Source organism: Lycorma delicatula, chromosome 8 (assembly GCF_047948215.1).
Source record: "Lycorma delicatula isolate Av1 chromosome 8, ASM4794821v1, whole genome shotgun sequence".
Taxonomy (NCBI): domain Eukaryota; kingdom Metazoa; phylum Arthropoda; class Insecta; order Hemiptera; family Fulgoridae; genus Lycorma; species Lycorma delicatula.
Window position 1 is genome coordinate 31,018,967 of NC_134462.1, and position 25,650 is coordinate 31,044,616.

Sequence of the window (25,650 nt, forward strand, 5' to 3'; positions counted from 1 at the left end):
TTTTTTAAAACTATTTTTTTCATTAGAAGAAATAAAAAGCTAGTTACATACGTTGCAAACAGAAAAAAAATTATTTTGTTGAACGTGTATTTTTATATTGTAAAATTGTATTTATTATCAGTATTATAGTGGAAATACGGAACTAGACTTCAAAAGCACATTTTACAAAATTGATGGAAAAGTCTACATTTATAGAAATTTTATGTACATTTTATAAATTAACGTATTAGAAAATGTTATTTATTTAACAAACTTTTTCATTTTTTGCAAAAAACACTCGGTTAATAAATACTTTCCCAAACGTTTGCTTTTATGGTATATGAATTACCTTACAACAATCTATACTGTATGGGGTTGTAGACCCCAAAACAACGAATTTTACTGTAAAATTATTCGCTTAATCAATTTTTTGATATACTTGATTTTTAAAAAAATCTAAAAGGTCGAAAAAATTGATTTCGGTCTTCTCCAATTTTATAAGTAATCCCAGATCCTTAGAATTTTATCGCATGTCTTAAGGATAAATTAAATCGTACCCCGATCGACTAATTGCCAATCAAGGGTCATCACATGTACCGATCAGCCCTGACCAAAAACAAAAACTTTAGTAGATCTATCGTGAAGCAGTTAAAATATCGTAAGAGGTTTAAATTGTGTTTATTTTTCTGAATTAAATAATCTCTGTACCGTATTTTGGCTATGCTATGATACATTCAAAGCATTTAAAAGCCATCCGAAATTTGTAGATTATGAGATTAATTTCTTGTTTTTTTCTTTAAAGCAGGAAAATAAAGACAAATTATTTGAAAAAAGTAGAGGGCAAATCTATTACGTAATAATATATATATATATATATATATATTTATATATATCATTATATATAAATAAAACGTATGTATTGATTTGCGGAGTATGTCGTTACTCAAAGACCATCAATATATCGATACCTTTTATCAATTCTAAAAAAAATTGAATATTTTCAAAAAAAAAATATTGCTTGATTAAATATTGTTATTATTATTATTTTGCCATGTTAACTAATAATAGTGACAAAAAAATTTAATTACACAAATAAAAAATTTTCTGTTTTTAGATGGAATTAAAAATTATGCAAGCTTTACATTTTTTTATGAACTAATTTTTACAGGATAAACCGGAATTATCAGCTGATAGTAGTGAATTGTTTGGTAGAATACCAAGAGATGTGAAATTTACCTTCCCTGGTCAAGATCGAATTTCACCTCCACCAACAGCACTTTGCTTTAGAGAACCCTGCAATCTACCGAGGGGATTCCAAGGTCCAGCACAATACAGGCATCGCAGATCACCAACAGAATTTGACGAGGTAAAAATAATCTTTTGAAGCATATTTATATACTTTACTAATTTTTTAAAATGAAATAATGAATACAATAATTACAAATATACTTTTATGATATTGTTTTTTAAAAAGTATTAAAAATAATTTTTATTTTATTTTTTTATGTTTGACTGCCGTAACGCATTCATTCCATTAACAAAAAAAAAAAAAAAAATTTTTAAGTCTCTATATTTTATACAAAACGATTCCGTTTCTTTATAAAAGCTCTCCTGTATTCTAGTAATCTATTTTTTTTTTAAATTTCGACATTCATTATTCTTGAAAACCTAAATAAAAATTTTCCCAACTGTTGTTTTTTCTGTTCATCGTAACATTTAAATTTCATCATCTACGTTTCTGTCTCATTTCATTACATATATAATCTTATATAATTTATACTTTATTTTTGAATCTCTTTTCTGGCATAAAATTTCTCTTTTTTTGCGAAAGGGAATATCCTTATTATCCTTTGTTGTGTTACACCTGGATACTCCTTATTTTATACTCTTTATTTCGAGTTTCGTTAACAGAAAAAAACTACTGTTTTTTGTCTACTTTATTTTACTTATGTTAAAATAATAAACCTTTTATTCTAATAAACGTTAGTTTTATAATATATAAAACTTTTGCAATATATTTGATACACGGATTTTTAGTTTTTTTGGTATATTTAAAACTAATGATAAGGTTATGAATGACTGTGTTGTCCACATGATTTTGATTTCTTTTCTAAAATGTAATTGTTTAAAATATTAAAAGTCAACTAAAATAAATGTACAAAAAGACTGCTTGCTATTATAATATAGCTTACTTGTTTACAGGATTACAGAGTTAGTAGGTCTGCCCAATTTGATAATGGATTCAGAGACTTCACTCCAGAAAGTAATACCAGAGGAAGTATTTTCACTACAAGAAATTTTGGAGAAGGTGGTCATGGTGGGTGGGAAAGTACAGCTAAAATTGAACACGACTTTTGGAAATCAGATGATGGAAACCAAAAAGTTACCGGATACTTAGAACATGATAGAATAGATGGCGGTAAATTTGATGGATTTAAGGACACCAAAGGCGGACTTGGTTATACACTCAAATTCCGTAGATCGCCAAATCCAGATGACGAGGAAAGTAATACAAGAGGGGATTACAGAGTTCGTAGGTCTGCCCAATTTGATAATGGATTCAGAGACTTCACTCCAGAAAGTAATACCAGAGGAAGTATTTTCACTACAAGAAATTTTGGAGAACGTAGTCATGGTGGGTGGGAAAGTACAGCTAAAATTGAACATGACTTTTGGAAATCAAATGATGGAAACCAAAAAGTTACCGGATACTTAGAACATGATAGAATAGATGGCGGTAAAATTGATGGGTTTAAGGACACCAAAGGCGGACTTATTTATACACTCAAATTCCGCAGATCCCCTAATCCATATGACGAATAAAGTATCAAAGAAGTATTTACACTACAAAAGAATTTTGATCTAAAAATGGAGGCAAGCAAGCGTGAGTTTTGCAATGTTAGTAGTAAGTAGTCTATTAATTCTTTTAGTGTTGGTCATATCCATATATTTGCTGATCAAAACACTATTTACTGTTTTATAAAAATATTTTAAATATTTTCTATCATATATATTATACCATAGTTTGAGAAATTGTTCAATAAATATCCTTTTTTTGAAGATTGTTTGTTTTATGTAAACTTTTTAGTAATTATGTTTTATTTTTTAAATAAACTTTTTGTTTAATCAATCGTAATATTGCTTAATTATCTTTTTTTAAAATAACCGTATTGCTATAAAATGTTTCCTGCTAGAAAAAAGTTGGAGAAACCTTCCTTATATTTTGACATCTTTGTACTAGAATTTTTTTTTACATATATATATATGTCTGTGTGTGTGCGCGCGCGTGTGTGTGTATGTAAATTATAATGTTAATCGTAAACTTTGATTGTTGTCAAACATAAATATTAAAAATTTAAGGGTAATTTAATTAAAAACTACCTTTCAATTCGTTTAATGAACATTAATTATTGATTATAGAATGTGATCCTAAAATTACATTTCTGGAAACCGTTTCTAATTATTTCTTGACTAATTACACGGTAATGATTTTTCCTATTCTTCCATAATATTTCCTTTTTATGAAGTGAAAATGATAAAAATAATATCAGATACCAATCTATATATCAGAAATTGTAAAAGTTTTTAATTTTTGTTGTAAAATTTTAAAGTATGGACGAAATATATAAGGTAACTGAAGCAGACTATCATAACTGAAAAGATATTTAAACAGATAATTCATTTTTTATACAATTATAACCTAAATTTAATGAGAAATTTAATATGATTTTTTTTTTTTTTAAATTTAGCGGATTATTGTACCATGCTTTATGAAAGGTAGGAAAACAAGAAAACAAGACGGAACACCACACGTGTGGTATTTGCTTGTTTTTAACTAGTTTGTTAGAAACGAAATAAAGTTTTTTTAGTACTAATTGAAAAAATTCACTAAAAATCATTTTAGTGGATAAAAATTCACTAATTTTATGAGCTTGTAAAATTATGAAGATTAAAAATTAATTTTACATATCTTAAAATGTTTGTTAATGATGGTGTCTAAGGAACATAAGAGTATCTGGCTGGGCTATACGTCTCAAATTCTCAATTTCATAATGATTTTACTGGCATCCAACAAACAATACTTTTTGAATAAGTTAATGATATCTTCCACAAGCTTTCTATTTCGAATTAAATGGGAAAAGAGGTCCTTCGAAGCAAGAAGGTATTTGGTTTGTTATGTTTCCGATGATAAAATATATTAAAAAATAACAAAAAAATGTTTAAATGTTACTGTGTTAATATGTTTGACTGAATTGAATATTGTAATTTTTCAATTTTTTTTATCATATTTTATGGAGGTCGGGTAGGCAAGAATCCTTAATCTATTCTCCTACATAAAATCTCGTATATAAAATGATTTTTAAAACAAAATCATTTTTTTTTATAAAGATATAACACATTTTTAAGAAGAATCGTTCGAATACAACTAAATTCAATTCTTGTAAATTGAGAATGATTAAGGGGATTAAGGGGCTTGAGAACACAGTTGTGTAAGAGGGTAAAATCCATTTACTTCATTTTTTTTTTAACAAACAGAATATATTTTTAAAAGAAACAATTATAACTTTTGTTAATTTAGGGAATTATAAAGCTAGAGCTCTCGGAGGACAAGATCATCACAATCTCTTAGAGAACATTTTTTATAACCTTTTACCTGAAGAGGAAATTTTAATAAATTCAAGCTTTGTTAAATATGGAAAAATAAAATTGGTTAAGAGAAATTTGTGTGGTAATAATGCCTGAGCATCTATTTACTTCCTTGTACGAAGTATAGGAAGTATTGTCATCACAAAAAATTGCGGTTTTCAGATTTCAACGAAAATATCCATTCTGACTATCCCTGAATCCATTTTGACTAATTTCGATGTGAAGTCTGTACGTATGTATCTCGCATAACTCAACAACGAAAACAAATTATAGTCTGTAACTCAAAAACGAATTTTGAATTTAGGATGAAATTTTGGATTTAGGAATGTTGTAACATCTAGTTGTGCATCTCCCCTTTTGATTACATTCGACTGGACCAAAAGGTTCCAAAAATACCTAAAACCAAACAATTTGGATGTTGCACTTTTTTTAACTGTAGCAATACGCTCTCATTGAGAGCTTTTCAACGATATTTTATAAGTGGTAATTATTTTCATTGGTTTCAGAGTTATAGCTATTTAAATTTTAATTAATGACATATTTGAATCTTACAAGGGGAAGGCACATCGGTCAAATCCGACTTCATACACATATATATTTTTACCTTTTTTTTTTAATTTAAATATATTGATTTATTAACTGTAAAAAAAATTACGATAAATAATAATTCAATAATAACAAAAAACTAAAATAAAAAAATATCTGAAGTTATAAATGAAATAAAATTTTATGTACTTCTCATTTAAAAAAAATGTCTATATGTAATTTAATAGGCGTACAAGGTACGATGATGTATATACTGCAAGTCATGCAGTATATACATCAGATTTTTTTGAAATACATTGATTTTGTTAATGGTAAAACACACCATGAAAAAAATTAAAACATCGTTACGTATTTCAAATGCTATTAAATTAAGGAGATAACTTGGTAGTTTAATTTTTTTAAAGATAGAACTCATTTTCAAAAAGAAAAAATTGAATAAATAACTCTTTACCCAATGATGATATACGTTTGGTGCAGCAGAATTAGATTTAAAAGTCTGACAAATATATGCGTTTGTTAAACGATTTTCTCACAATCACTCTTTATTTTTATCTATAATCATAAATAAATAATAAAATTAAACTACTTATAATTCATAGGTTATTAAATAATTAATCTTATTACATAAAGGGAAAATTAGGAAGTTATACAGACTAGCTGTAACTACCAGCTTGTAACCACTATACAGTCTACGACTCTCTGAAAGGAATAAGCTTAACACATCAAAGGAATTTTTCATAAAAATTTAGTAATTTTAAAATATTTAAGAACACTATTAAATAAAAAGTGTTTACTAACGTGTCTTCTTTTGTACGAAAAATGCAAATATTATTCAAATTCCTTAAAATCCTAAAAATTAAATATTAATATTACAATTATTTTTTTTCTTATCAAGCAAGAGTTAAATATATACAAGAGTAAATATAAAAAAAAGAGGACCATCTATCAGTTACATGATATCATGGGCAGTTTAATAGAGAATCTTACTTGGAACGGAACGGAACGCAAAAGTGGCGGGAGTATCACAATTCTCCTTTCGAATTGCAGAGCCTGGAAAATGTCCCTTGCTACTGTATGATTCTATAATCGGGCATATTTCAAGGGTTTATTTTTAGCGTCGGTTATAAGTTTAAAGTTTTGTTATAAAATCTTACTTCACCTTTTATACAGAGTGTTACGGTAAGTATTCCCTAAACTTCAGGTACTGATTCAGGACATCAAAATGAGCAAAAAAGTTCATATCGACTTAAGTTCTACTTTGCTTTGTTTTCCTTCTAGACACCATTTTGGGATTTTCAACAAAAAATTATTCCTCAAGAACGGGTAAACCTATTTTAATTAAATTTAGCAAATCTAAAACTAGTATCTTGTTCTAAAAAATAAAAATTAAAAAAAAAAGTCACCTACAAAAATTCCAAAATGGCGGGAATTTAAAAATTTTAATCTTCAATGTCTTTGTAATAAGAAATTTTTACTTACTACAAAATTTATAAAGCATTTTATTTTGAATAAAATGACAACTCATTTGTAAAAATCATTGACAAACAATCGAGTTATTGCAAACAATTAACTCTTTTTTTTTCACACAGTTAAGTCTAAGTATTGCTTCAGAGGATGAGATGAATGATTTGTAGCATGTGTGAAAATACCATGCCTGACCGGGATTCAAACCTGGAACCTCCGGGTGAAAGGCCGAGACGCTACCACTCGCGCCACGGAGGCCGGCGCAGACAATTAACTTGGCAGTACGCTTTCTCACCATAATACAAGCTGATAATTTTTTTCCTGGTTTTATTTCCTCCACTAAATGATAAATTAATAAAAAATATCGGTTAATTTTGTTATTATTATTATTTTAATTAAAATTATCAGCTCAATAAATTTTGTAATAATTAAAAATGTTATATTAGAAAGATATTGAAAATTAAAAAATTGAGATGCCCGCCATTTTGAAGTCTTTGAAGATGATGTTTTCAAACGTTTTTATTTTGCTGAATAAGACAGTAGTCTTAGATTTGCCAAATTTAATTAAAGTTGATTTACCCGTTTTTGAACAATAATGTTTTTGTTGAAAATCACAAAATGGGTCCAGAAGGAAAATAAAGCAAAATAGGACTTATATCGATATGAACATTTCGGCTCATTTTGGTGGACTGAATCAGTACCTGAAGTTCGAGAAATACGTTCTGGAACACTCCGTATGAGTCGAGAGATATCTAGAATTATTTTTTTTATACTTGTTGATATTATCTATCTTTTATAGGTAAAAATCAGAAGAAAAGAAAACGATTTGAAATTAATCATGTAGCAAATTTTAAAATACTAAAATTTGTTTTTTTTGATTTTATTTTTTTTCTAAAAAAAGAAATGAATAACATATTTAATTTCTAATAGGAATTTGATACAATAAATTACTAAATAAGATAAATAAATTTGTGGATTAAATGTGAAAAATAAAATCAAAACTAATTTTTTGTATTTAAAATTTTTTTTTAATTTAAAAAGAATAAAACTTGGCGTATTTATCATTGATAAAGAATATTACTGATATTAAAGGATCCAAATTTATACGTCTTTAAAATAAGTAATATTACTTACTATTATTGTTATTATTATTACTATTATACTATTACTCTTATTCCTACTATAACGGTTCATCAAGTCATGAAAAAAATTTCAAATACCGCTAAGAATTTCAAATGCTATTAAATTAAGGGGGAAGAAGATCTGTGCTTTTACAACTTGGTACTTGAAGATGTAGAAGGACCTATATAAAAAAAAGTCTGATGTGGGCACCTCATGACTTCCTTGTACGCCTATTTAATTACATATACCTTTTTTGCTGCACTTCATTTAAACTTATTTCATTTGAAAGTGAGATTCGATCCTCCAATTCTTTAAAAAAGTGGACAGTTACACAATTGCTAAGATATCAGTTATTAACATCAAATATTTATACAATTATTAATTCAACAATCTTACCTGAAATATTAGTATAGTCCCTTGATTACTTTTTAAATAAATGCAAGTTGTATATGTATCTAATACTATGTTTTTTTTATTTATTATGATGTAACTATCAACAAAATGAAAACAAAAACGAAACAGGAGTAGGTTACTAAATTTTATAGAGATATTTATTATTAAGTAAACTGAAACAATTGCATAAATAAAAATAATACCGATTCAAAATTATAATTTTCAGTTAATATTAAATAATCAGATGTTTCACCAAATCTGAAGTGGACACCACATGACTTTCTTGTATGCCCTTTTTTTTTTTTTTTTTTTTTTTTCCCTCAGCTCCGCTGGGCCTTGTTGGACTTGTTGGTATTACGCCGCCCAGGGGAGTGTCTTTAAACTCAAATAGGCCTCCCCACCTACCGGCTATATATACCGGCAAGGCAGGTCGGCCTACCGGTTAGCTCTTTTTGAGAGACGCGTGGAGTCCTTGGTGGCTCATCAGTGCCAACACACCGCAGCATGCTGGACCTCACCAGCAAGGCTGTCCACCCAGTCCTATTCTAGCCAACACCTTGTCTTCTCTCATCGGAGTATTTCTGTAGAACAACTTGTCTAACAAAACTAGCAAAATTATTCCAGTTTGACTCGCTTCTTAGCATGTAGTCTATTGTTGTCTCTGGAGTTATACCTGTGAGTGCCTTACTATGTCTAAGTGTGTCCCACCTATTGCACTCAAAAAAGGTGTGCTCAGCATCATCTATCTCGTTGCAGTAGTTGCAAATTGGTTCTTCTCTCTTGCCTATTTTGTGCAGGTAGTTATTGAAGGAACCATGTCCTGTAAAAAACTGCGATAGGTGATGATCAACCTCACCAAATCTTCTCGACAACCATGGCTTGATGTTGGGGATGAGGGTTCTCGTCCATCGACCCACAGCTTCCTGCGACCATCTTTCCTGCCAGATATTATAAACGGCATCCCTGACCTCTTGTTCTGGCTTGCCTTGTGCCCTCTCCACCCTCTTTTTTGCGATTAGGTCTATAGGAGGTGTACCCGATAACACGCACAGGGCGGCATAGGACACTGTCCTGTATGCGGACACAACACCTAGGAGCACACACCTGTGCGTCCTCGCCAGTCTCTCTTTGTTGCGCCTGATGGCGATAGAGCGCCACCAGGCCGGAACGGCATTCATAAGCGAAGACACGACGGTGGTCGCCAGTAAACGGCGCTTTGAGGCCCGAGGGGCATTCTGCGATGACATAATGATGTTTAGACTTTTTATCATCCTTTCTGCCTTGTTGCATACATTGACTATGTGCTCGGTGTATCTACCGTTTTTCTGGAGGATAACTCCTAAGTACTTGATGTTATTCACTTCTTCTATAGCATGACCGTTGATGGAAATATTGAACGGTTCTAGCACTCTTCTACCCGTAAAGGCAATACACCGGCATTTTTCCGTAGACAGTTGCAGACCCCTGGACCTCAACCACTCCTGTATAGTGTCGATAGCCGCATACACCCTCTCCCGCACCTCCAAGACCGTCCTTCCCTCTACGAGGACTGCAAGGTCATCTGCATAAGCCAGCACCTGAACGCCGACAGGAAACTCCTTCTGAAGGAGTTCATCTATAATCACCAGCCACAACAACGGCCCCAAAACAGAGCCCTGCGGAACTCTTGGCTAAGATCAAAGTGTAGTATCTGTTCTTATCAGCTTAATATCTGATACGCCCGGCATTGCTGGGCCGGAATATTGGACTGATTTTTCTTGTATGCCTGTTAAATTACATATTCACATTTTTAAAGTATATATAATTTTATTTCACTAATAACTTGATTTTTTTCATATTTTTTTTTTATTGCTATTATTGAATTATTATTTATTGTAAAAATTTGTTTACAATCAGAGGTAAATAATTATAAATAAATCAATAATATATCTAAATTAAAGAAAAAAAGTCGGAATCGAACCGATGTGCCTTCCCCTTGTAAGATACAAATATTTCATTAATTAAAATTTTTCCTCGCTATAACTCTGGAACCAATGAAAATAATTACCACTATGATATATCGTTGAAAAGCTCTCAATGGGAGTGTATTACTGCAGTTAAGAAAAAGTCCAAAATCCAAACTATTTGGATTTTAGGTTTTTTGGACACTTTTGGTACAGTCGATTGCAATCAAAAGGGGAGGTGCACAACTAGATGTTACAACAGTCCTAAATTCAACATTTCAACATCCTACGGTTAATCGTTTTTGAATTACGCGAGCGAGATACATACAGACGTCACGCCGAAATTAATCAAAATGAATTCAGTGATGGTAAAGATGGATATTTCCGTTGAAATATGAAAACCGAAAATTTTTGCGATCACAATACTTCCTTTACTTCGTACAAAGAAGTAATAAAAAAATCTGGGGGGAGAAGAAATTGAGGCTTCTGGCTCCTTCTAAAATAGAATAAAAATTTCTAATATTGTGGTATGGGAAACTAAGTTTTTAATAAATCTTTCCTTAAAAAGGAAAATCTTCTTTTGTATTACCTAATTACAGAAGTTACACATTATTTCTTATCCATTAATCACTGAAAATTGCTGAAAAATTTAATTTATCTAACATCTGAAAATTTTACTACAGGTTTATATATGAACCATAATTTACGCATTATCAGAAAATTTCCTGTTTGGCCGGGGATCCCCTATTTTTTACGATTTGATATAAATATTTACTAAATTTAACTTGAAAACATTCAGTAATTCACAGTTGTTTATAACAAATTGTGTCTGCTATAGGTTACTACAGGTCATATTATGTCTAATGTAGTTGTTTGACCTTATTGTAATCATAAGTATACGTCATCTGAATTATCCAAACCAGTTTACAGAATTTGTTGCTAAATTTGTATTAACAGCGTAGATTTGTTTATTATAAAAAAAAAACAATAAACGAACAGTGTACCAGTGAATAACAGATGACTGTAATTCCCTAGCGAGATACGATTACTGGAAAGTTGTTGCGTGATATTTGTATATATAATGGCTAGAGGTATATCCAGCATCAGTTCACGAAGCAACTTCTACAGAGACAGATGTAAGTACTGAATAACGTTTTTTTTAAAAAATAATATTTATTTTTATAATAGTATTATTGTTATTAATTCTTCATATATTTGTCGTTATTATTTTTTTATTAATATTTGAAAAAAAATTATAAACGTGATAGACAATTTTTACCCAAAATCTTTAGAACAAATTTTCTGTAGTTATAATAATAATCTATCATTTTTTTAATTTGCAAAGTAGATTATGTTAAGTGGTAGAAAATAAACGAGTGGATAGATATAAAAAAAAAATTATGTGTAAAATTAAATTTGTTATGACAAAAACCTTCATCTGCAATTAATGAAATAAAAATTAAATTAATAAAAACCTTTACTGTTTCACAATGATTATAGTACTGTTATATTATAAAATTATTAAGGCAGAGCTATAATAAATAGTTTTATTACATATATATATATATATATATATATATATATATATATATATATATATATATATATATATATATATATATAACAGTTTATACATTTTAGTGATATTAAATAATAGAAAAATATCATCTGGTAGTGTAAATTTAAAAAAACTAATTTTATCTAATTGGATCAACTCAAATGTATGGTATAAATATAATAAATTACTAATTGAACGGTAGTAGTTAAAATATTTATTTATATTTGAAAAACATATTTTTTTAATATTTCTTTCAAAAAGAGTTGAAACAAGCAAAATATAAGCTTTTCTAATTATGAATATAAGCTTATTTCTGATGTAATGGCTGATATAAAAAAAAAATATTTTATTATTTAAACATCAAATGGATTTTTAGATGTCTAATAATATTTAAAAGAAATAATAACTGTAATTTAATTAAGTTTTTAATTCAATTAAAATTAAATCATAATTTCTGTGTTTTTAACATTATATATAAACAACAATATCAATAGAAAACCATCCCAAAAGTTAAATTACAAATAATATTTTAAAAAATACATTGTTTTTTGATGAATATGTGTTTATTGTACAAAAACTTATGTACACTTTTTAATTTTTTTCCAGAGAAAACTATAAAAATGAAAATGTCATTACTTAGCGGTACATTAGTTGTTACGTTATGCATTGTGTTTACAAATGCATCATCATTGTTAGAGAAGGTAAGATCATTTCTTATTTAATATATTTTTTAATTTCTATACATTATTATTTTTTTATATAATCTAATATTCTATTAAAATCAAAAAAAAAGAGATTAAATTCAATAAAAATAAAAATAAAAATCATGGATTGTAAATAATCAATCAATGATTACATAATTTTTTTTAATATTCTTATATAAAAAAATCGTTATTAAAACATATTTACTAAAAGTTTTATTTCATCGTTAAAAGAACTATTTAATCTATAGATCAAGCTAAAAACAAAACAAAATTTTTGCATTTTACAATAGCAATAATACAAAATTATCAATTAATTATTTAAAAAAAATTAAACAAATCCAACTATTGTCTTACAATTAGGTAGATTTCATAAGAAAGCTACCTATTGTAATGGGTATCATGATTCGACGTCCGGAAAATTTCGATATACCTTTGTGTTTCACATCCTCCAGATATCAAAACCACCGTCAGTTAGTTCAGAAGTTTATATGTACATTTATATACATATATTTCACTTTCTTGTGGACACGATAACTGTCGTAATTTTGCGCCAATCATTTTCAAATTGATACCTTAAATATAACGGCCCATAATTTCAGTCGAATTTCAATATAACGGGCAAAATCGGCGTTAGGGGTGGAATTGGGGTGGAGGGAGGGATTTTTGTAAAAAAAATATATCGCTATAACTTTCTTATAAAGTAATGTTGCTGGAATTGTAAGAAGATGGAGCTTATCGTATGCTAAACATGTAAAAGTTTTTTCACAAGCAAACATGGTCGTATTGAGTAAATTTGAAGTTTTTTGAATTTAACCTGGAAATCTTTTTTATCTCCTACTTAAAACCGGTGAAATCTACCTCCGCCTTCCGGCGTGCCAAAAGGGATTTTTTAATTTTATTTTCATTATTTAATGAGTTTTGAACATGTTAATTTTTTTAAAAAGATATTTTCCTAATGTTTTAGTTATAATCTGATCAAAAATTAGTGAACCATAAACAACCTCCCCCCTCGGCCCAATGAGATGAGGATGATATGTATGACAAGTAAATGAAGTGTAGTCTTGTACAGACTCAGGCTAATCATTCCTGAGTCGTGTGGTTAACTAAACCAAAACTACCAAAGTACACTGGTATCCACTGCGTAATATTCAGATTTGTAAAAAGCAACTAACTTTTAATAGGATTTGAATTTCAAATTGATTGTGGATGCCGTTGTTCTTTGGTGGTGGTTGGGTTTCAATTAACCACACTTCTCAGGAATAGTCAACCTGAGATTGTACAAGATTACACTTCATTTACATTCACACATATCATCATCCTCTGAAGTAATACCTTGTGGTGATTTCGGAGGCTAAGCAGAAAACTAGACAGAATTTCAACTTCAGAACCTCTAATTCGGAAAATCAGATGTTAAACAACCGATTTGTCTACTATATGTATATAGATATTTTCATTATCTTGTTTGTCATTTACAAAAATTTTCTTTTATTTTCTTATAGAATTATTTCACTATTTAAACTCAAGGTTTAAATGGAAATATGATATGAAATACCTGTAGGATTCAGAAATTTCAAGCTAATTTCGTTGGCATGTTATTTATTAATTTTTATTAATTGAGAAAGGGCTTCCTAATTATATTTCCAATAAAAAAATTATTTGCTGGTACAATACAAATGAAAGCGTTTCAATATGGAGGCTAAGAATTTCTATGTTAATTTTTATTAGTATTATTATTATTTTTCTCTTCGGGGTTATGGGTATCGACTATTTGGTCATTTTCTGCACCCTTGCCAGACCTTTCTTCGCCTTATGACTGGTCGAAGGAGTCACCTTTTTGCTTATTGTTATTATTTAATTCTAGTTAAAATAAATATTTATAATTTGATCCGCCGATTCCGGTGGAGGAGTGGTAGTGGTCTCGGCTTTTCATCTGGGGGTCCCAGGTTTGAATCAAACATTACAGTTTTCATAAAATACAAAATTCCACCCCATATTCCTGCGTACAAGGTTTCCCACGTACAAGCTTCTTTGGAAATTAGTTCATTAAGCAAAAGAAAAAAAAATTATGTGCATTAAAAGTAAAATAAAGCTTAATTTTTATCGAAATTAAAAACAATATAAATTAAATGAAATCTTTTATACTTATTTTTTCAGGATCAGTCGGAATTATTGCTAGATGATAGTGAATTATTGGAGAGAACACCAAGAGATGTGAAATATAATTTTCCTCATAACAGATTACCGCGACCAACACCGCTCTGTTTTAGACAACCCTGCAAGTTACCAAGTACTTTCTTAAAACCACTACTAATTAGACAACCCAGATCACTAACACCATATGAGGTAAGAATAACTGTATTCAAATGAAATATATATATATATACTTATATATGTATATTTATAGTATATATATATATATATATACTTATATATGTATATATATATACTTATATTGTATTATACATAAGAGAAGTCACAATCACTTATTCGCTACCCAGTTAACTAAAAAAAAAATGTTAATAACTGTAATTGAGTTAAAAAGTTCATTTACAGAATTTATTTGAAAGCAACGTTTTTAATTATATTTTCACATTTTGATTTTTTATTTCCCTTTCTTATTTTTATTATAGATTCTCTACAGCGGTGTTATAATTGTATTTGTTGTAATTGATTCTATAAAGCGGTGTTCTCTATTGGGTAGTTACTTTCTTGTCCACCAAATTCAAAGGGAATAACATGTTTTTTTATATCTATTAATATAAAATAATAGATTTTAATTCGTTAAAATTAAAATATTCAAATAATAAAATTAATGCTAATAATAGTAATATAATCAATCAAGCATATGTAATGAAATTTAGACTAACTTCAACACTGATTTACATTAATACTAAATTAATTACACACCTCTTATTTTATATGATTTGTTTTTTATAGGATGAAGTTAGTGTCATGGAAGATGAATTAGAATCATTGGATAGAAGGCCAAGAGATGTAAAGTTTACTTTTCCTGGTCAAAACAGAATTCCACCTCCACCAACAGCGCTTTGTTTTAGACAACCTTGCAATGTACCTGGAGGATTCCGAGGACCAACACAACAAAGGCATCGTAGATCGGTAGCAATTCAACCTAATGAGGTAAGGATTTTCTTAAATTTTTACATCTTTTTAATATTTTTACATAAATAATATGTTATTTTAATATTCATCATCAGTGATACCTCATCTTATGTCTGAGAGCTGTTGACCCATTTCATAACCTGCTGACAGTTTACCAACATAGCTCACCGTCCATTGTTATTGGAATCAATGTGCCTAAAGTTTATCCAGCCGTGTCTTCAATTTCATCCAACCATCTTTTCGGCAGTATTCCGAGTGATCTGCTTCCCTCGATTTTTTACTGTATGAATAGTTTCTCAAGGGCTTCACCGGGCCTACTGATTATATGGCCGAAAATGCGGCTGATGCGCTGAAACTATATTGTGGATAACCTCCTCTACATACCCAGCTCGATTATAATCGAGTTATTCGTCCTCTTTCCATCCATACGACGCGGAGCATTCTTCTGTAGGCTCATATTTCGAATACATCAATTCTCTTTCGGTCTTCCACCTTGATGGCTCAGGTCTCAACGCCGTACATGACTACTGGAAAGACTAGAATCTGAACCAGTATTCTTCGTGATTGCCCTATCCTTCCAAACAGCTGTCAATTTCGTAAGAGCCTCCTTCGCCGAGATGATTCTTTGTATTTCAGCCAACGAGCCCCATCTTTTATCTATTGCGGATCATAAATAGACGAAACGGTTTAACTTTTCGAATTACACAGACTGATTTTTGGTTCTGTCTACAATCATAAATTTTGTTTTTCCAATGTTTAATTTTAACCCTAGAGCCTCAGTTTCTTGCTGAACACGGTTGAGGATTTCCTTCATTTCAACTTCAGAGCCTGCGAACAGGATCGAATTGTTATCAAACCTTAAGTTGGTTATCCGCCGGTCTCCTATTGTTATACCACCATGCCGGTTTTTCAGGCTCTTCCGCATGAAAATATTAATTTACTATTTTATATTTAAAATTAAAATAATACAGCTTTTATTAATATAACACTTCAATTGAGACAGTTTTATGTAAACGCAAATATGAAACTTTCTATTCAAAGTATTCATTTTTTCATCAAGTAAACAACGTATAATCATTTTTAAGGAAACTAAATTAACTGAAACATTTTAATATTAATTCACCCCAAATGTACACAGGATGATGTTATATATTTTACAATTAACAAAAACTTTTCAGCCAGTAAAATTTCCCACAATCGTTTGTAGTTTGTCTTGCCAATTTTTACAAGTATTTAGAAAAAATAAGGAATTCATTTTTAAAGAAAGTAGAAACATTTTTCAAAATTAGATAAAAGGGTTTCATGTGCATTGATAATGATTATTTAACTGAAATAAGGTTTTTCAATTTTTTCAATCGTATAAATTGTATACAATTATACAAACAATATCGAAAAACGTTTCTCTTATTACGTTACATTTTACATATCTCAACTGATCAATGAAGTGTATGTAAAGAAATTTAGACTAACTTCAACACTGATTTATATGAATATTTATTGTAATTGCAATTTTACACCTCTTAAATTATGTTTTATTTATTTTTTTTTAACAGGATGAAGTTACTGTCATGGAAGATGAAATTGAATCATTGGATAGAAGGCCAAGAGATGTGAAGTTTACTTTTCCTGGTCAAAATAGAATACCCCCTCCACCAACAGCACTTTGTTTTAGACAACCCTGCAACGTACCTGGAGGATTTCGAGGACCAACACAACAAAGGCATCGTAGATCAATAGCAATTGAGTCTGATGAGGTACGAAAAAATCTCTTAAATTTTTACATTATTCATAAAAAATCTGTGAACTAATTTGATAATTTTTTGAATTGTTTACTTAAAAATTCACCAAAATTAAAAATTATTTTTTTTAATTTCATATTATAAATTTTTCGTTCTGCTATAAAGATCTAAATTCCATGCAAATTAAATTTATTATAGATTCTCTACAGCGGTGTTACCTGGAAGGAAACTAATCTATTGGGTAGTTCCTTTCTTGTCAACCAAATTCACAGGGAATAACATGTTTATTTATAACTATTAATATTAAAATAATTGATCTAAATTCATTAAAATTAAAATATTCAAATAAAATTAATGTTAATAATAGTAAAATAATCAATCAAACATATGTAATGAAATTTAGACTAACTTCAACACTGATTTACATTAATACTAAATGTAATTACACACCTCTTATTTTATATGATTTGTTTTTTATAGGATGAAGTTAGTGTCATGGAAGAAGAATTAGAATCATTGGATAGAAGGCCAAGAGATGTGAAGTTTACTTTTCCTGGTCAAAATAGAATACCCCCTCCACCAACAGCACTTTGTTTTAGACAACCCTGCAACGTACCTGGAGGATTTCGAGGACCAACACAACAAAGGCATCGTAGATCAATAGCAATTGAGTCTGATGAGGTACGAAAAAAATCTCTTAAATTTTTACATTATTCATAAAAAATCTGTGAACTAATTTGATAATTTATTGAATTGTTTACTTACAAATTCACCAAAATTAAAAGTTCTCTTTTTTAATATTATATTATACATTTTTCGTTTGCTATAAAGATCTAAATTCCAAGCAAATGAAAAAAAAAAATTATAATTATCTAAACACATATCCATCGTTAGGCATTCTTCAGAGGAAGAAGATGAATGACTTTTAGCGTATGTGAAAATGCCATCCGGAATTCGACCGGAATTCGAACACGGGACCTCCGGATGAAAGGCCGAGACGCTACCACTCGCGCCACGGAGGCCGGCCGAATCTATACCATTTAATTCTCTATTTCATTTTCAGTTCGAGTGAAAGGAAAAAATATTAATTTCATTCAATCTGTTATTTAAACTAAAAACTTCAACTTTTATAATAAGAATACGTTATTGATGTGAAATTAAAATAAAATATAGATATATCTCACCACGTCTGTACTGTAGATATTTTCTTGTTTTTTTACATCCTTGTACGAAGTGAAGGAAGTACTGTGATCGCGAAAAATTTCGGTTTTCAGATTTCAACGGAAATATCCATTTTGACCATTCCTGAATTCATTTTGATTCGTTTCGGTGTGACGTCTGTACGCACGGACGTATGTATCTCGCATAACTCAAAAAAGTTGCTCAAAAATATCGTTTTTTGAGCAACATATAACTCAAAAAATCGACTGGACTAAAAATGTTCAAAAAAGCCCAAAATTAAAAAAAAATTGAATTTTTTCTTAACTGCAGTAAAAAGCCCTCATTGAGAGCTTTTCAACGATATGTCATAAGGGGTTCTTATTTTCATTGGTTCATTTGGAGTTATAGCCAAATAAAACTTTAATTAATAAAGTAGTTGGATCTTACAATGGGAAGGCACATCTGTTCGAATCCGACTTCATTTCCTTTTTTTTAAATTTTTTTTAATTTAAATATATTGATTTATTAATAATTATTAACCTCTGATTGTAAAAAAATTACAGTAAATAATAATTCAATAATAGCAATAAAAAAAAAAAAAAAAAAAAAAAATGAAATGATATCAGAAGTTATTAATGAAATCAAATTTTATGTACTTTTCATTTAAAAAAAATGTGTACATGTAATTTAATAGGCGCACAAGGAAGTCATGTGGTGTCCAAATCAGATTTTTTTTTATTCCTTAAAGAACTACTTCTTTTACAATTGTAACTAATTTATCCTTCTCTATATTTCAATATTATTCCGGTTGATGGTTGTGACATGAAGATTATGCTAACTTCCAAAAAATATGAGTATTGATTATATGTGGAATAAAAAAATTCTGGGATAAAACTTTCTAAAAAAAAAAAATTGATTACAACTAAGTTTTATCTAATTACATTATTATTTGGTTACAGGAATCTAGAATTCGTAGATCTGCGAAATTTGATGATAAAGGATTCAGAGACTTTACTCCTGAAACTAACACAAGGGGAATGCTTTACGGTACAAAATCATTTGGACCTAACAGTCATGGAGGTTGGGTAGGTACAGGAAAAATTGAACACGACTTTTGGAAATCAAATGACGGAAACCAAAGATTATCAGGATATATAAAACACGATAGAGTATTAGGTGGTAGATTTGACGGTTTTAAGGATACTAATGCCGGAATTGGTTATTCCCACCGATTCCGTAGATCACCTTATCCAGAAGAAAGTAATACAAGAGGAATGATTTACAGTACAAAATCATTCGGACCTAACAGTCATGGAGGATGGCAAAGTACGGCTAAGGTTGAACACGACATATGGAAATCAAAGGATGGAAACCAACAATTGAGCGGGTATATACGACATGACAGAATTGACGGCGGTAGATTTGATGGTAGTAAAGATACCAAAGCTGGAATAGGTTTCAGCCATAAATTTTAAGTTATTGATTTGTGATTATAAGGAATATAAAATATTAGTTTGCCAGTATTTTTTTTTATATTAAATTTATTTCATCTAAGTTAATGAGTTTATCTCGGTTGTTGAATCATAATAGTTTTCAAATTTATCGAAATTTATAATTTTTATTCTTTAAAAGCAAAATATTAATTTAAAATAATGTAAATTTAATTTTGTTGTACTTCATCATTAAATGTGCTCGTTGAGAGTGTAGAAGAAAAATATTCATTTGATAATTTAGTCTTACCAATTTTAGATTAATATTTCATAACCTTTGTTGTTTTATGCAAAAAATATTTTGAATTATTTTTATTGATATGTGTGCATAAACTTAAGCAGTTATAATTACATTTTTACCTATGTCAACTTTCATTCTAATGTAATAATTTGTATATCATACATACCTTTTAGGATAATTATTGTTTGGATATTTGATTTATATTTATATTTTTTGAAATTTTTTTGTAGTTTTTATTTTTAGATGAGATTATTAGAATACTTTTACTTAAAAAGATTAGTTAAGAAAATTTTATAAAAAAGATATTTTCCTTGTAATTAATTTTTTTTGTTGTAAATATGTATCTTTGTAAAAATGTATATAGTGAAATATAAATTAGAAAGACACCTTGAAAATGAAAAAAAAATATATATTATTTTTTAAAAAGTGAGTGAAAAGTATAAATTTAATTTATATTTTTTTTATTGAAAAATCTATTACATAGTTTTTTTTTTTATTCAGGAAACAAGTCTTCATTTTGTATAGTACTAAAAAAAGTAGTTTTTTTTAGTTTAAAAATATAACAATAATTGTTTTAAATTTAATCAACATTTATAAATTTTCAAAACAAATATAAATATAGTACGAAACTTTTTATTTTACTATTAATTATTTGTAGCTAAACGTGGTTAATAAAAATTATTACTTTTGAGTTTTATTATTATATTACATTTTTTATTTTTACTTTTTACATAAAAAATTGGAAATGTAAAAAGTTTTCTTTGTTAATTTAAATATATATATGTTATTCAGGTAACAATTTAGTTTTGAACATAATTATTTGAATTTTATTAGATTGAAATATGTGAAAAATATCATTTGATGATTAAATAAAGAAGTATTATTAATGAAAATAAGTTATTAATTTTTGTAAACTTTGTAAAAATTAACTGTTATAGTGTTAATAAAAATGTATTCGTTCCTAAAATTTTAGTAATAATTTATATGTATATTTGTATATATTTACTTTTACGTTAATTTTTATTATTATTTATGTAATTTAATTGAAAAAATATGGATTTTTGAAAGATTTATTGTACTTAATGATTTCATTTAATTAATAAAAAACAATAATCTTTATCTCTATAATCTCTGCTGTACATTATTTAGCTTATTCCACTTTCTATTAAAAATAATTTGTTACAAAAATCAAATTTTTTATAAGTCGAAATCACCCTACTCATTTAAAAAAAGTCTAAATTATAAAGATTGTAGATTTTTATTTTGATTGATGAAAAAATGAAATATGTGAAGCAAAATTCAATCAATGTTTTTAATAATGGGAACAAACTCAGAATTAACTAGTTTCATATTATATTACAATATAACTTAACAATATATAACTTATCATTATATAATAATATAAGTTAACACTCAATCAAAAGTAAAAAAAAAACAGAACATTCTTCAAAAAGTTGTTGCCATCTCATTTTCTTTAATTGAAGATCCCATTAAATCTTTTATGGTGGTACAATAAAATCTTCTATTAAACTGATTGTACAACAATACAGAAAGAGACATTAAAATAATGTTCAATTTATTTTCTTAATTTAGTCAGTGACTCAAAGTAAATACTACGCGACAAATAATGTAAATGCTTTACGATCTCGTTTTAAAGCATTCTATCGGCTCAATAATAGAGATACGGAGATATATTTTCGTACAAAACTTTTTACAATGTCTACTATTTCATTTATATCGGTAAATTACAATCTGAAATATTCGGTTTTTTTTTTACGGGTATAATATAATTTTTATTATCCGATCCTCAAAGTAAACCTGATGAAACTGAAGTAAAAATTTCATAAACATAATTTACAGGAAAATTATTTAAAATTTTACTTTCATTAATTATTAATGAACAGCCTTTCCAGCCGGGTTGTAATACATTGGTTGTGATAATAGCATACAATAAGTAATTGCCGGAAAAATGAACTATGGATAATTTACACTTCCTTTATTTAATTTTAAATTTACATTGAATTAATTAATCATTACATTAAATCACAATAATTTCATACTTCAGTTAAATTCAGATTTTAAATATATGTTAAACATACTGTCTAGCTAGAACAGATATAAAATTAGTGATGTTAATTTCACATTTTAAAGGAAAGTGAAGTCATAATTGCTTAAGAATACTTAAGCTGAGCTGGTTATTATTAAAAAATAAGAAAAAAATAAAATAACAGGATATGTTTACAAATTTTCAAGAATATAAGTAAACATATGAATCTGAACATACGGCCCGTCAAAAAAGAGGTTCTTTTTTATAATAACATGAGAATATAATGTAAGTTAAATAAATGTTATAGTAATATAAATATATATTAATATTATTCATTAATACAAGATAAACCAAGTACATGGTTATAATACAACTGTATACATGTAATTTACATTTTTTTTACCAATGTAATATATAATGTAATACAATAAGAGTATAAGAATAATCTCATAATGCTCAGAATATTAATAAATTTGCAATAATATATTTTGAAATGATTTATTAAAATTCATCCAAGCGTGCATTTCTAGCAAGATTAGGGGAAGGAATCTCTCTTTTTTTAAATTTCAAAAACTTCCTGTGACAATTATAATATTTATTATAAATGTTTGCAATATTATTGCTAACAAGCATATTGCGCGTGTAAAAAAAAATAAAAATAAAAAAAGTAAAAAATAAATAAAAATCTATTAGCCGAAAGAACAGCCAACTGGTAATTCAAGTTCAGAAATTGAAGACATTGAGAGAACTCAACTGCGACTTTACATCAGAACTCTAGTTAAAATGTATTCGTTCTTTAGGTTTATTCAAAACAGTTTGTATTATTAAAGGGTAATTCCATATAAACAGTAGAATAGACACAAATTAAGTAAATGAGCACACGTTAAAATAGTGCTAAAGAATTAGTTATTTTACATACGTTTTGGATGGAATAAAAAGAAAAAATAACGGGTTTTAGCAATTACACGTATTTATTTGTACAATTTTCTTTATAAATATGTATACAGTACACAATAGGATTATCTTTGAATAATAACATCCTGCATCTATTTACGAAAATAATGATTAAAAAAATGTATTATTAAATACCAAATTCTCGAAAACAATTTACTCAATGTTAACGAATGGAATAATAAAATAAAATTAATTTAATATCTATTACAGGAAGTGATTCAGTCAGCAACTAACTACGTAAAAGATGACATTGTAAAATACGACGTGTTACAAATTTTAAGTTTATGGTCATTAAAAAATCGATTTATCTGGATTTTTTATTATTATTATTTAACCACTTGAGAGCAACCGGTAACCACCTAGAAGACGTTACTTCGGTGGGTCCCAAGTGACGTGGCTGAAGACTAACCCCCCTTAGTGCAGCTGGAAGCTGATCTCCCGACGGGGTCCCTCTTAGATTACTGGGACATCACGACATCCTTCCCGGTTGCCATGGTGACTCTCCCCAAGAGGGCTACTCTTCCCCTCCCTATCATCTAGTCTGGGTCCGGTATGCATCCCATGCATATCTCCCCTGAATCGCGCTCCCACCTCACAAACCTCGACGGCTCTCAATGCGTCATCAGAACGTCCTGATCCAACCATTTGCTGGACCCGAACGCCCTCAGCAAGAGGCTGCCTCCCTAACCCTGTACGTGTCCACGATTCGCCCCCCTGGCGACAGAATCTTTTTCGCCAGTTCCCCCCGAAATTTTTTTATTTTTTTATTTATCTGGCTTTATATACGCCTAAATCCACTCTCAAAGTTTAGAAAAAACCTATAAAATAATTAATCTTGAGATTTAAACTAACATCGGTTAAACACACATACATACTAATATATATATATAGATCCTAGTTAGAACTTACATAAAGATATTTACATAATAGTAGTTATAAGAGGAAAAAATAAAATGAACGGCTGAGGTCCAAAAAGGTATGATAAAGTAAAACTGAAAATAAAGGATATGTACAGTCACATGTTTACTACAAGACATGTTCTACTGGTGAAAAAAATGAAAAAGATTCATATACACATAAGTCTGGAAACGCTTTATTTTAGAATTATGGATAGCGAACGATTTCGCCCGGATTTCATCTCTTCTAATAAAAAAAGGGCCATACTGTATTTTTTGGGACCTAAATTAAGGAGTAAAATTGATGGCTTCTTATGTAATTTGAGCTCGGAAATAGGATAAAACAGGTCCCAAAACTGCAGCTCCAGTAGCTTTTAAGATATCCGATGTAATACACAGAAATCGGTGTTGAAAAACAAATGTTTTTTAGGTTTGTAATACAATAGCTTCGTTAAATTACTAATAAATGCGAAAGATTTAGCAAAAAAACTTGAAGAGAATTTAATTTTGAGAAAATTATTGTAAATACAGTCAATAAAAACCAATAATAAAAAAAAAAATAAAAATATGAAAAAATATCAGAAGTTATCGCTGAAATATAATTTTATGTACTTTTCATTTAAAAAAAAATATGTATATGTAATTTAATAGGCGTACAAGGAAATCATGTGATGTCCACATCAGATTTTTTTTGTTATGAATGAGCAGGCATAACAGCTATGATTAGCCGGTGAAAATTGGTAGCGTATGAAAATATGCCATGTCTGACCGGGAATCGAACCCGTTACCTCCCCACAAAATGCTGAGACTCTACCTGTTAAGCCACGTAGGTAGGCTGTTTTGGTTCTATTCGAGTAATATTTAAAAGAATAAATAATATTTCAAACTTTTATCCGGAGTCATACGTAAAAATGTTTTGTCCATTCCTACGTTTGTATATAAAAACTAAAATTATACTAGATTCAAAACTTTAGCACAAAGAAATGGAGAAACGTTATTACCAGACAAATACATGAGAACAAATTTAGATCGTGAAATATACTGCTTATTAATCGATAAATAATGAATATTTTTGTTAAACGTTGGAGAACAAAAAAAAGGTTTTTCTCCCTTCTCAATTATTTTTAAAGAGTCCAGAATTATTACATATAACTGCTAACAGTTCAATTTTAGGGATAAACCTTATAGTAATGCTTTTTATTTATTGTTTCTTTTGAAACAAACACCGTGGAATACAAAATTATATAAGATTTTGATCAAATTCAGTAATTTATTAATTAAGTTTGGAATGAAAATGAGTGTACTCTGAGAATTTGCGTATCGTCTTTCAAAAAGTAGAATCTTGGAATGAAGAATTTTGAAAAAAATCAAATCTGTCTCACCAAAAAATGTTTAACTACTTCTAAGAATTCGTTATATTATACAGGCCTAATCAAACTAGTTTTAATAATAATTTAAAAATCTCTGATAACTTATTATTTTTGTCTTTATTTACATGAGAATGTGTAAATTACAACTCTTTTTTCTCCAAGATAATGTGATGTTACGTTTATTTTATTTTATACTTTTTTACCATAACTTATGCCATCCACAGCCTAAATTTTGATTAGTATTTGTACTCGTTTTAAGATAAAAATTATTATTTT

The 25,650-nt window shown here is 28.5% G+C and overlaps 2 protein-coding genes and 1 pseudogene across 3 annotated transcripts in view; all 3 read left to right on the forward strand.

Annotated features, from left to right (window-relative positions):
- Window positions 1–3,115, forward strand: part of LOC142329039 (uncharacterized) — a 253,825-nt gene extending 250,710 nt beyond the window's left edge. For both annotated transcript variants that reach the window (XM_075373298.1, XM_075373297.1), the window contains exons 3-4: window positions 1,148–1,345; window positions 2,182–3,115. In XM_075373298.1, coding sequence (XP_075229413.1) covers window positions 1,148–1,345; window positions 2,182–2,802 — 819 coding nt within the window. In that variant the 3' untranslated portion in view covers window positions 2,803–3,115. The remainder of the gene's footprint in view (window positions 1–1,147; window positions 1,346–2,181) is intronic.
- Window positions 3,116–9,812: 6,697 nt separating this feature from the next.
- On the forward strand, window positions 9,813–9,963 carry LOC142329611 (U2 spliceosomal RNA; annotated as a pseudogene).
- A 1,194-nt stretch (window positions 9,964–11,157) lies between these two features.
- Window positions 11,158–25,650, forward strand: part of LOC142329438 (uncharacterized) — a 68,387-nt gene continuing 53,894 nt past the window's right edge. The window contains exons 1-6 of the mRNA XM_075374074.1: window positions 11,158–11,230; window positions 12,259–12,353; window positions 14,511–14,699; window positions 15,294–15,494; window positions 17,030–17,230; window positions 17,696–17,896. Coding sequence (XP_075230189.1) covers window positions 12,273–12,353; window positions 14,511–14,699; window positions 15,294–15,494; window positions 17,030–17,230; window positions 17,696–17,896 — 873 coding nt within the window. The 5' untranslated portion in view covers window positions 11,158–11,230; window positions 12,259–12,272. The remainder of the gene's footprint in view (window positions 11,231–12,258; window positions 12,354–14,510; window positions 14,700–15,293; window positions 15,495–17,029; window positions 17,231–17,695; window positions 17,897–25,650) is intronic.